This window comes from Apteryx mantelli, chromosome 2 (genome assembly GCF_036417845.1).
Source record: "Apteryx mantelli isolate bAptMan1 chromosome 2, bAptMan1.hap1, whole genome shotgun sequence".
In the NCBI taxonomy this organism is placed as follows: Eukaryota; Metazoa; Chordata; class Aves; order Apterygiformes; family Apterygidae; genus Apteryx; species Apteryx mantelli.
In genome coordinates this window covers 142,183,960-142,196,290 of record NC_089979.1, presented here as the reverse complement: position 1 = coordinate 142,196,290, position 12,331 = coordinate 142,183,960, and the positions used below count along the sequence as shown (strand labels likewise).

Genomic DNA, 12,331 nt, shown 5'->3' with positions numbered 1-12,331 from the left:
ATTAAGAGGAGGTAGGAAGTAGATTTTGTTTGGAACATGAATTCTTTGCGCAGAGGTCATCTGTGCCACCATTGCTCAGCTTGCAGAATAAGAACCATCAGTAACACATCTCTTCTTACTGTGTTATGCTGAACACCTTGGCAGCTGTGCCTTAAGCAAGGCCAAACATCTGTCGTGTATTTTTCTGATCCTCTCCCCAAATGAAGGAATATGTACCGTGGAGTAACTTTTCTGGAATTTGGGTGGACAAGTGTGTATTGGAAACATATCCTTTTTTCTCCAGTATAGAAATGTTGATGAATATTACAGAATAAATGTTTAAAAAATGGAATTGAAAGGTGGATGAAATACATGACAGCCCTTAGTTCCCAGGGAGTAGAGTTCCCCACTACAGTGAAATGTATTACTTTGATTTGTCTCAGTTTCAGAGGACAAGAAGGCAGGAAAGCAACACTGATTTTAGAAAAACACTCCAGGGGAGAACAGAAACCACAGATTACTGGCTTACATACTAGGCAAATTGGTAGAAATAATTCTATAATAAAAAATTGGATTATTTAATATATGTGTGTAGACTGTGTAATGGTTTTGTAGAGGGAAGTCCTTCCTCAGAAATGTACTACAAGTCTGTGAAGGCTTTAATAAGATTGTAGCTGTCTGATCTGGCTGCTCCTTTGACGCTTTTCTAAAAGACTTTGACTGCATCTTCGTTAGACTGAAGAAAATTAAACTATCACTGGAAAAACAGAAAGGACCTTTCCTGGCATAACAATAGGTTAAAAGAGAAGATGGAGTAAGATAGGTTGCCACTTTTCATAATGAAGGAGGGTTACCAGTGGAGTGTCAACAGTGACTGACTTTTTTAACCTGTCTGGAAAAAGGGTGATCAAAATCTTGTCACAAGATTGATGATGACACAAAATTAATCAATGTAATCAAAGTGAAAATTTGCTGAAGAGTTGCAGAAAAATATGTAAAATAAAATCTGTCAGTATTGGAACATAAAATGCCATGTCAATACATACAATGTAATGCAGTTGGTACATTAAAAACAAGAGGAGCTCTATTCATATGTTTTGATGGGCTCCTAATTAACTTCTAGCACTTACAAACAGAGCTATTGGAGTTTTGTTGGACTTCATTGAAAATGTGTGCACAGGACTTAGCAGTAGTTAGGTGGAAAATGTTAGGAATTTCTGCAGTCTTACAGTTGAGCCAATAGGAGACCCAGTCATAAATAAATGAGGACATATTATTCTGCATAAATATTTGACAGACTTCCAACCAGCCATAAATGGTGAAACATTTTAGATATTGTTATGTGAGAACTTAAAAGATGCTGGGGGACTCCCACAGGTAAGGGATCTAGTGGAAGAACAGTTTGCTGCATTGCTATACGTTGGTGCATCCTTCTTGGAAGGACTCGAGCATTTCAGCTGGTTACTTTCAGTTTCTGCAGCCCCTCAGTGTTGAGGTAGTAAGACCTTCTGGTTTGACAGTATTGAATGCAATAAACAGGTCAGAAAGAATGAAAAGGTGTATCTTGTCATAGTTGATAACCAGGAGATGATACATTAGGGCCACTAAAAGAATTCCAGTTCCGTGTTTGGGCATGAAACTGCATTACATAAAATTTAAGATACTAGCTCCAATGACATGAGCTTAAAAGTTAAGTCTGGCTAGTTGTTTAACTGCTTGTGTACTAGAAAGCAAAAATGTGGTCAGGTCACAGGCCTAACTAATGCCACGTGATTGGTCCATACATTTAAATGAGCATGTTCACATTGCTGGTGAAAACACGGTTTGGAGGTTAACATCAGTCAGGTACTTCTCCCAGGAGACAGGTCAGATGCAACACGCTGCTGGAGTGGATAGGAGAATATAGCTGTATGGATGCAAGCTGAGATATGTTAGCCTCGGTGCCAGAGACTTGCACTGTGGTTTTTACCACTTTATGACCATCCCCACATACAGAAGACTTTGATAGTATATGATAGTTGGCTAAAACAGGAATCTCTGAAGATAATACTTTCCAGTTTTGTATCCAGGAATTGAATTGTTCTACTGTGCATGGCAGCAGTTGCTCCTGGCCCTCACCCATAAGTAAGAAGAGGTCTTTGTGGAATTGAGAAGTGTAGGGCCCAGATACTTTCAGGATTTCAGAAACTAAAATCTTCTTTAGAGTTCTGTTTGCAGAGTTTCAGGCAGCTTTAAACACATCTTTCTCTTACAGATCTTTCTGAGGGAAACTCCAGACTTGGTTTTGGTGTTAGACTGTAAGTTCATTACAATACCGTAACTGTCTAATTCCCATCTGTGTCTCATCCATGCGATTGCTTTTTGGGAAGATTTGTCTCCTTGGTCCTTCCCTTTTGAAGCTTTTGTGACAGCTGATGCCCATGCAGGCTTTAGGGGAGAGTTAAGCCAAGAAAGCTGGAGGAAGCCTGTGGCGGCTCCTCCTCACTGACTCACTCCTTTTTAGTGTAACAGAGAGGACCATGTTGTAAGAGAAAAGACACTGAAAGAAAAGAGAAATCACCTACTTATGATGTCAGAGCATCCTCTCCACTTTGAAGCTATGTTGTGGACAGACTTTCAAGCAGAAAATAATGAATGGTCAAACTGTGATTTTTCTCTCATTTAGTTTCCTGAACACAGCGAGAAAGGTTATCTTCAGTGCTTCATCTCCCGGGACTGATGGGAGACACTGCATCCTCCCAAAGGCAGGAGCCCTTGCAGAATTCCGTGTAAAATTAATCATCAGAATGGCTTAGGCTCAGAGTACAATGTAGTAGATCAGTGCCACGTCCATAAACTTGTCTCATTCTTCTCATGGCTCTTGCTCTTCCTTGCTTCTCTGCCTGTAAGAGAATCATTTTCTCTGTAGTGAAAGAAGCCCAGTTTTATATATTTAAAACAAAACAAAAGCTGATTGTAAAACTACTTTAGAGAAATTTGCAGCTACTCTGGAAACATACCTGTTCCTCCTTACAGACCATAGGGAGATGCTACAGAGTGCTGTTGTAGACATGAAGAACTGAGAAAGTACTGAAGGTGTCATTCACAACATTTAATGTTTTTTCTCAATGTCCCATTTTCAAATGATTTGATTAGCCACTATCTTTCCTTATTTGGATTCTTCCTAACAGTCAAAACAAACATTGTTAGTGCAATCCCCAGTATGAGACAGTCCTAAATTCCAGCTGTTAGTATATTTAAATTAATAATAATGCTTCTGATACAACTTATTTATGATATCCAGCTGTACCTATGTTAAAGACTATCTCTGGCTTTACGTCTTTGGGACATAACTGTTAAAGACTGGGAAGTCTTTAACACAGTCAACAGGGTCTTTGTGGCAGAAGTTAAAATAGGAAATTGTTGTTATTGTTGCTATAATTACGGTTGCATTCATAGTGTCACGTTGGTTAATACTCTTTATTGTTTGCATATTTCAGTTTCCTCCCAGTTCCAATGTGGAGCAAACCAGTTTATTCACTTGAGGAAGAAGATGGGTGATAGATTAGATTAGTGTTGGTGCTCTAAGGTCCACACTCTCCAAAAGCAGATACACACTGTGTAAAGTTTAGTTCCCTCTGAGAGTCCTCTCTCATTATCTTGACAGGACTCATTTCCTTATTCAACCCCCCAGCAAATATATAGCACAATCTGGGAATGAGGTTATAAAAACATAAAATTATAAGGTGTTCCTGTAATTGCTAACCTTCCTGCACTGGATATTTGCACAGTAATGGTGTAGGGCCCAAAGAAGACCTGGCCATTCTCAGGGTCTCTCACCAGGACATACAGAGAGATGGCTCATTTATTTGTTGCTGCTGTCTGCAAAGAAAGTATGGAAAAACAGTGTTCCACACTTTTAAAGATGTATAAATGACACACAGGAAGGCTTGTGATACCAGTTATCACTGTGATGGAGCTTACCTCCACTAAAGCAAGCAGCATCAGGTGTTCCTCTGGGAAGCCAGCTTCAGTCCCTTAACAGTACACAACTACTGTTTCTGGGACCATGGCTCCCTGTGAGACCCAGGAAACCGTAATTCTGGCTTGGTCTTTGCCCCGTTAGCCATGAAAAAAGGAGAGGATTTTGGATCTTCCTTAGGACAATACCATTGCTTTTTATGCCTTTAGGCATGCCTGGAATTCTCAGTTCTCCACAATGGGATGGGAAGTGTCTCTGATAGGTGTTTTCTGTTATTTTTGCCCAAGGATAGTGAAGAAAGGAGAAGAGGAGGTAGATAGACTGCTGTGCAGAATTGAAGAGAGGTTTTGTTAATATAACTGTCCACACAAGCAATATGAGGCTCTTGAGCTGGCAGACTTCATGCTCTGCTCATTGACAGCTCTGCAGCAGCCAGCAAATACTTCTGAAGAGCAGCCAACAATCTCAGGTTCAGCTTGCTGGTAGCCAGCAGCAGCATGGATAGTTACGGTAACAGTGAGTTCAGGAGCACATCGCACTAACCTTTCCATGATGTAGCATCACTTTCAAAATGGCCTCCTACACAATTGGAATACAAAACCTTTACCCTGAATTTTCAGAAATGAGAAAATGTTGGGGAAAAATAGCAGTTTATAGAGCTTACATAGCAGCATCATGGTGAGGTAGTGCCTGTGACACCTAGTCCCCTCCCCAGAACTGATTACAGAAGGGTGACTTGCTGGTAAAAGTTCACTGTGCATGCTTGTGCCATTTTCTGAAGCTCTAGTTTCCTGAGCGTGGTGATGCATCCACCTAGAAATATCTCACTTATTGTCATCCCAGATGACGGGGTTGGACCTCGGGTGATGTTTTTACTTTTTGAACAGGGGCATGAGGAGCAGGCATTATGACAGCAGGGGCAATAGTCAGTGGAAAGCATGGTTTCAGAACAGATACTACACAGTGATCACCAGCATATGTTGGCTGTGGCCCCGTACGTGGAATGACCTGGTTTAATCAAGAGTTGTGCAGAAGGCAGACTATTTGTGACTGTGCTAGGGAGACTTGTGTAACTGCAGATGCAGTAGAACAGTTACGAGCTTACAAGGTGCAGTCCACACAGTTCATGCTCAGTTGGTTTCCTTTAGCAGGCACTAGCCATCAGAGGGGGAAAAAACATAGATAGCAAGGCAGTTAGCAGCACCTGGACCTGGGATCAGGTCTTGTTCCTTGGCCCAAGCCACAAAGATGGTATACACATACTCAGAATGTTAGGAATTTCTTTAACACATAAGCCGAGACAGTTTTTATGTTGCAGAGTTTATAGTATGCAAGACTAACAATGTGGTTAATGTAGCGTAGAGCAGACTAATTGGGGGGATAGCGCACGTGATTCTTCGTAGTTCATCTCCTCTCTAACTTCCTTTAAAAAAAAAGTTGTCACTACCTACTGATTAGAGCCAGCAAATTTCTATAAACATTCTGGGTAGTTGATGGCTATGAGAAAATGCTCCAAACTGGGCTTTGTATAAAACTGTTTTCCTTTTTCAAGAAGAATCAGTTCTCAACTGCTGTGGTATTTTTTTGGTCTGAAGCATAAAATGGAATATTAGAATATGAATGTTTTTCTTTTTCTGAATTCATCTGCAACATATGTTAGTATAGTTATTGATGTGTCTTTTCTAGATTGTGCTCTGTCATTTCTCTCTGAAAGAAAAGCAAGTAGTGTTGTAGGTGTATGTATGGTTTACCTGAGAGTGCCACCAAAGGTGCCTAACAATATCTTCTGCTTCTTTGATCATATGGTTTGTCATTATTTTGATGCTAGATGAATTGCTCATGACCCTTTTTCTTTTCACTTCAGTAAAGACAGAAATACGCTGTTGTATTAACAGTAGTCTTGGAGTGAGCCAAGAGGTGTTTGTTGTTTTGTTTTGGATTTGGATTCCATTTGTTTTGGATTGGGTTTTTTTGACATACACATTTTAGCTTTGATATCAGCTATGTCGTCACCACTGCATTGTCACCACTGTCTGTGGTTTTTGATTTCCTGTGTTGCTGGATTTTGAGTGCCATTGTAAATCCTTGTAAGTGTCAAAGGTGAATTCTTTGGAAGCATATTTTTTTAAAAATACTTGGAGAGATACAACCAGAGATGAAAATCATGTATTGAATGATTTGAAAAAAAAGCTTTCCTTGAGTAATAGCTCAGTAGACTTTATTGTTGTGGATGCTTCAACCAGCATGAGGGCAAAATCAGATTTGTTAAATTGTAGGGAATGGGAGAATTCCCTTAAATTTGAAATCTCATGCACATTCTAGGAAACACGGTGGCTACAGACTTGATGAGGCAGGCCTACTCAATAATCAGTTGTGTTAAGCATATGTAATATGAAAAAAATATATAACTATTTCTTTTACTTTTAGCAAACCAAAATCTTTGAGTGACAGTTCTCATGCCTATACTGAACAAGCAGTTTGTTACTGTGGTGGATTGACTTTGTTTCTCAAAAAAAAGAAAATTTTCAAACACAAACTTCATTTTCTTCATTTTAACACCCTGAGATTTATTTTAAAAAAATCAGTCAGTCATTAAATGTGATCATGCAAAATGAAGTAAATGACATACAAGAATTTCTTCCTTCTTCCCCTGGTCAAAACACATGTTGAAGGCAGTGGCAAGATCATATGACCAATATACAAAATATGGTGAACTTATGCCAGGTAGGAAACATTGACAATTTTGCCTTGATGCTGTCAGTGATCCTGTCATCTCAATTTGGATGCTTAGATGAGAGAAAATAGCTCTTGAAACTACATCGGTACCGAGCAGCATGGAAATTTTGAAGACAATGGTAACTGCATTCACCACCAACATTTTTAGTTCCCTTCTCATGTACAATACTAAATACTCGACAAAACTATACAAGAAGCCATCCCTTCTATCCAGTGTGCTTCAGGAAAGGTCATCCCAAACAAGAAGCCAAGATATGGTTCGATCCTTTAAAAGAAAATTATCTTGAAGGATATCCAGTCACTTTGCAACAAATCTGAAACTGCTACCAAAATAAACTAATGCTAGTCATTCAACCCAGAAGAAGAATGGGGCCAGTTAACATGATGAAGAGGAATCCAGAAATAAATATATTTGTTTTGTGACATGTTATAATTTTCCCCATACCACACCCTCATCTAATCTTTGTGTTCTGCAAGCAAAAATTACCTGCTTATCTTGCTGTCCTTAAACAGCTGGTGACTGTATCTCCATTTTCCTTGATAGCATCCCTTTTGATTCCACAGTTAAACAATGCTTCTGTCTCATCATGCAGATAATTTAGGCAATCTCAAGCTAAACCCACAGCAGTTGTTTTGAACCTGTGCTTGGCTTGTATGTCCCTGATGCATTTCAGACTGAAAGGGTTTGTAGTCAAACCATGGCTCACTGATGTTTTATTTGAGTGTAGCTCCACTGACTGATCCTTATTTTGACTAGTGTCAATATGAATGAGACTGGATTTGGATATTTTATTACTGATGTATCCAGAATTTATGGAACCCTGTAGGAACAGTCATGTTTGGAAGGAGAGGACAGAGAACTGCATATCGAGTTTGGATGCCATGGGAAACCCCACCTGTGGCAGGGCTTCTTTGCTGTTGAGTGGTGTGTTCTGAGTTGCTTTATCTATTCCTGTGTCAGGGTAGAGATGTTTGCTGCAAGTCATACATCTCACAGTAAAAGATAAATGGGAAGGCCTTTTATCCCATGCCTACTTTTTTTCATTACATATAGATTAGAATCATTAGATCTGTAGGTTGTTTTATAGCTTGATATTGTCTACGTAGAAAAGCATGTTCATGATTCCTACTCTGCAAGTGTTCAGACCATTTGATAAGAAGCAGACAGAGAGACCTAACATGAAGATGACTTTGTCTTGTGTGAAGAGATCTTTGAAAGACATATGAGCAACAAAAGACTTTTCAGAACTCCTCTGTCAGGATGTTACACAGATATGGAAACCCTCCATTTTGTTTCTCATTTTAACTAGCAGTTCTGGCACTGGATGGAGTTAACAACAGTAGCAGAAATAAATAGATCGCTAGATGTGCATGCACTTAACAGCATCCACAAAGAGAATTTTTGAGAAGGACTCAAAAGTGGTCACTTATGTTACTAAGCAGTTATTTGTTTGCAATCATTTGCATGCTCTGTGGCCAAAATTTGCACGTAGATTTTGTGTCTGATTTTACACCAAGGAAATTGTTACTGTTTTTTATGCTTATATCTGCATCATTGTCTTTTCTCTGGTCTTAACCATGCATACCAAAATAGCATAAAATGTTCGGTAGCATTGGACAGAGTTTAGTATGTGACTTATTTTCCTTATCTTTTGGATATATTTATGAAGGCTTTTTAGGAACTTTATTTGGTTAGAACAACCTTTTTCTTGCATCAATATTACTGAATATCAATACAAGATATGTTGATGGATTCTTTTAAAGCAATTATTGTCTCAGTCTTCTTGGAAGAGGCAAGTTAATCAGTGCTTCACACTAATGCAAAATACAGGAATTAAAATTTCCATAGAGTGGCTATCATCTTTTCTGTTTCAACAACTTTATATAAAGTTGGGTCAATTTTTGCAGTAGCTTTTTGGTGGCCATAACACAGTTATGATACTTGACTACTGACATTTACTACTTAAGGGAAATTCATCTGTACTAACTTCTTACAACAGCTTCTCAATGAAGATTTTATTGTATGAGACAGATGTATCGAGACTTATCTGGTGCTTGCTTCCTCCGTTTTCCCAACAGTATTTGGGGTAAGGCTTCCTTGAGAGTGCTGTTAGTTTGAAGGCAATTGAAAGCTCTTCCAAGAAAACTTGTAACAGATTTGCTTCCTCTGGGAAGGTATGTGAACTCCAGGTTTAAATCCCAAGTACTGTTTTGCCATCATTTTAAACATGGAGTACCTGCAAGCTTGTAGGCTATCTATGATGTGTGAAGATGGGTTATAGAAGAGGCACTTTTTAGACTCCACAATGAATGTGAATTATTGCTATTTCTTCTTTTCACTTGGCTTGACACAGACTTAGATGGAAAATAGGATTTTTTTTTCCTTCTTTTTTCTGAAATGCAGCTGGTTTTAGAAATGGAGTCAGCTGGTCACTCCCTGTGTTGATAAGTTGCTAGGTAGAAATGACACAGATTCCAGCATCAGTAACCATGTAGGCTACTGTCACTTTCTTTTCTGAAACCACTTCTGCTGTCCTGATCAGTGAGAGACACTCAAAGCAATTTTCAGAATTGTTTTCACATGGTTAACAATGATGTCTAGCTTTGGAGGAGGTGGGCTGTGGTTTGAGATAGCAGATCTCTTACTAGCTTGCTGTGACCATTTATCAGCATTTCATAGTAAGAGATTGAAGACCAGTCTTTGTTCTTGAATTAGGTTTCTAGTTTGTGTTAATAATTATATTTTCTGTGGGATGTCCATAAAAGAGAAGGAGGAGGTATGGGGAACCATATTTGTTTTACTTTATTTGAAGTAACAAGCATGATACATATATATGTATATATAAGTGTGTGTGTATGTGTGTGTAGATTAGTAATATTCAGGTCTAGCTTTGGTTTAATGGGTGCAAACTGGAACTCCATTAGAGGTGAGCACTTAAACAGAGATTGTATGCAGATCATAATTTTAGTATATTTTCCTTTTTCATACCTATGAATTTTTACTAGTAGTGCATTCTTAATGAGTTGAATTATGTGTTTTAAATATTGAATATGTAGATGAACTTAGTCATTCAAGATCACCTTCTGCATTTAAAATTACAAACAATAAAAAAATCAGTTATATCCAGAATTGTCTTTCAGTCCTTAACAACCTTTGATGTGCTTTACTTGAATAAAAAAGCACACATTTTAAAATGTGAAATTTGAGAGGACAGGAGAAATTTGTCTTTAAAAACCTTTTCAAACTCTGCAATGTCACAGGGCAAAGGCAGGGTAAATGTAGCTATTTTGTTATCTTGACAGTCTTTCTGGAGCAGATAGTTGAGCGATTTTGGTCTGTTTCCACAGGTTTTCAATACATACTCCAATGAAGACTATGACCGGAGAAATGATGAAGTTGACCCAGTGGCTGCATCAGCTGAATATGAACTTGAAAAGCGTGTGGAAAAGCTGGAACTTTTCCCAGTTGAGCTAGAAAAAGGTGTGTAGTCTATATGCCACTTTCAGCTCCTATAAAACTGATCTACAGATCTTTTAAGAGGAAGTCCACTTACCTACAGAGTGTATCTTGAATTCCTATGAATCTGTTGTAGTTATCTTGGCTTTTTGGATTTCAGTAATTGTTCAATAAGGATTTAAGGAAGCAGTTCAAAGATGTACAGTTTTTTTAAGAGAATTGTTTTGTGTTACTCCATTCACACATGATTTTACACAGTGTTTCATGTGATGTTTTCATTCTCCACTGGAAGAGTATCAATCTTGATCAGTTGTTCTAGGCTCCTTATAATGTTAGAGATAATATTATTTTTTGTGTGTAATTACAATAATATAATATTAAGGTTTTTAAAAAGAAAGAAAAGGAATTAAGTTTATTGACCTGGAAAACCAAAAGGAACCAGAGCCTAAATGTTTATATACCAATGACTATATAAATCAAATGTAAGTTTCTGCTTTTGCTTGACTTTTTCACAGATGAAGATGGACTTGGCATAAGCATTATTGGAATGGGAGTTGGAGCAGATGCAGGCCTTGAAAAACTGGGAATATTTGTCAAAACAGTAACAGAAGGTGGGGCAGCAGAAAGGGATGGCAGGTAAACTAGACTCAATGTTTGGAAACTTTACCAACAATAATTGTTTTGAATTATGGTTTTCTTAGGAAAGAGTTCTTAGCTTAATGTATGGCATAATAACTCAAAGCTGTAAAATTCTGAGACTGAAGTGTTAAGGTCCTAATATCTGATATGATTGTGAAAAGACACCAGTTTTGTGAACTTACTTGAAACTGTTTAAGGAGTCCAGGTTTGCCAAAGATTTGTGCTTGAGTTCCTAAAAATCAAAATGCTTTAATGTGAGTAGCTGGAGACTCCAAATTGCATGTTGTTTTTGAAAGTACTTTATTTTTTAAAGGTTTTAAACTCCCACATCTTCTTTTGGCTTTGAAGCCAGCTTTAAATAATGAGTACTTATGAAAATAAGTTCTGCTGAACATGTGATTAGAAAAGTAGTTAGAGTTTTGTGTTTCTGAATGGTTAAACTCAGTAAATACACACACTTTCAAACTGACTAACACAAACTGGTATTTTGTATTTCTTGAATATGCATATTTTACTATTCAGAAGTTCAATTTTCACCCCTGTTGCACTAAAACTGCTTTAGTAGATTTGAATAGACAAAATGAATAGACCTGCACAGTAAATCTTACCCATTCAAGGAACAGACTGGGTTTTGTATTCTTATGTAATGCTTTTTAGTTGCTTCTGGAATTGCTTACCTGGTTCAAATTGCTTTTGAGCGTACAATATTTTCTATCATATGGGATAGAATTTTGTCTTCATTATACAGTATCTAGCACAATGAGGCCATGATCTCTCATTAAAAGTTAGAAAGACACTTTACTAGGTAATCATTTAATAATAACAAATGTTCTTAAACATCTTGTTACCCATATAATTCATTATTTTATCCCAGTGCATACCCTTTGTAAATTTGTGCGCAAATAAAATACTGCTTATCAACTCTATTAGCATTTAGTCTACTTGTATGTGTTTGGTACCTATACGTAACAAAACAGTAATGTAGTTAAAATTATACCAATAAGAAATATAGGTAAACAGAATAAGAACAAACTGTAACAAAATTATGTTGTCTTCTACAAAAGTGTGTTTTAGTAACGTGTTCTTTATGGTTGAAGACCTGTAACTTGTCTTCTTGTGCAAGCTACAGAGGTAGTGCATACTACCCCTATTACGTACTTACCATACCAGGCAAAAGGTTGTTCTGATATGGAACCCTCTTACAGGTTAAATCATAAAACTCTGCATGGCAGGAATTGCAGATTTTAATAGGATTGCCCTAAAACTATAGAAGTCAACTGTCTTCCAGATTGGGCTTGAAGGTATCTTTACAGATCTTGGCAATCAGGCACCAACTTGAAGGCCAAGTACTGAGTTATCACAGGCTTGAAAAAATTCTCAAAGGAAGTGAAGAAGCTGATACCTCAAGATGTTGAGAATTCATCCATTACTTTAAATTGAAGCAGAAGTTTTCTGAAAGGTATGCTTGAGCTCAGCTGAAAGGCATTAAGCTCACTACTGGAATTCTGTGTGCAATTCCCTGGTAGAAAATCAGAGTAGCTCACAACTGTTCTATTTGA

At 37.7% G+C, this 12,331-nt stretch overlaps 1 protein-coding gene across 1 annotated transcript in view; it reads left to right on the top strand.

The window, feature by feature from the left end:
• PPP1R9A (protein phosphatase 1 regulatory subunit 9A) overlaps positions 1-12,331 on the top strand; it is a 150,252-nt gene that overhangs the window by 71,093 nt on the left and 66,828 nt on the right. The window contains exons 3-5 of the mRNA XM_067291675.1: positions 5,496-5,516; positions 10,003-10,157; positions 10,649-10,769. Of these exons, the coding sequence (XP_067147776.1) occupies positions 5,496-5,516; positions 10,003-10,157; positions 10,649-10,769 (297 nt within the window). The remainder of the gene's footprint in view (positions 1-5,495; positions 5,517-10,002; positions 10,158-10,648; positions 10,770-12,331) is intronic.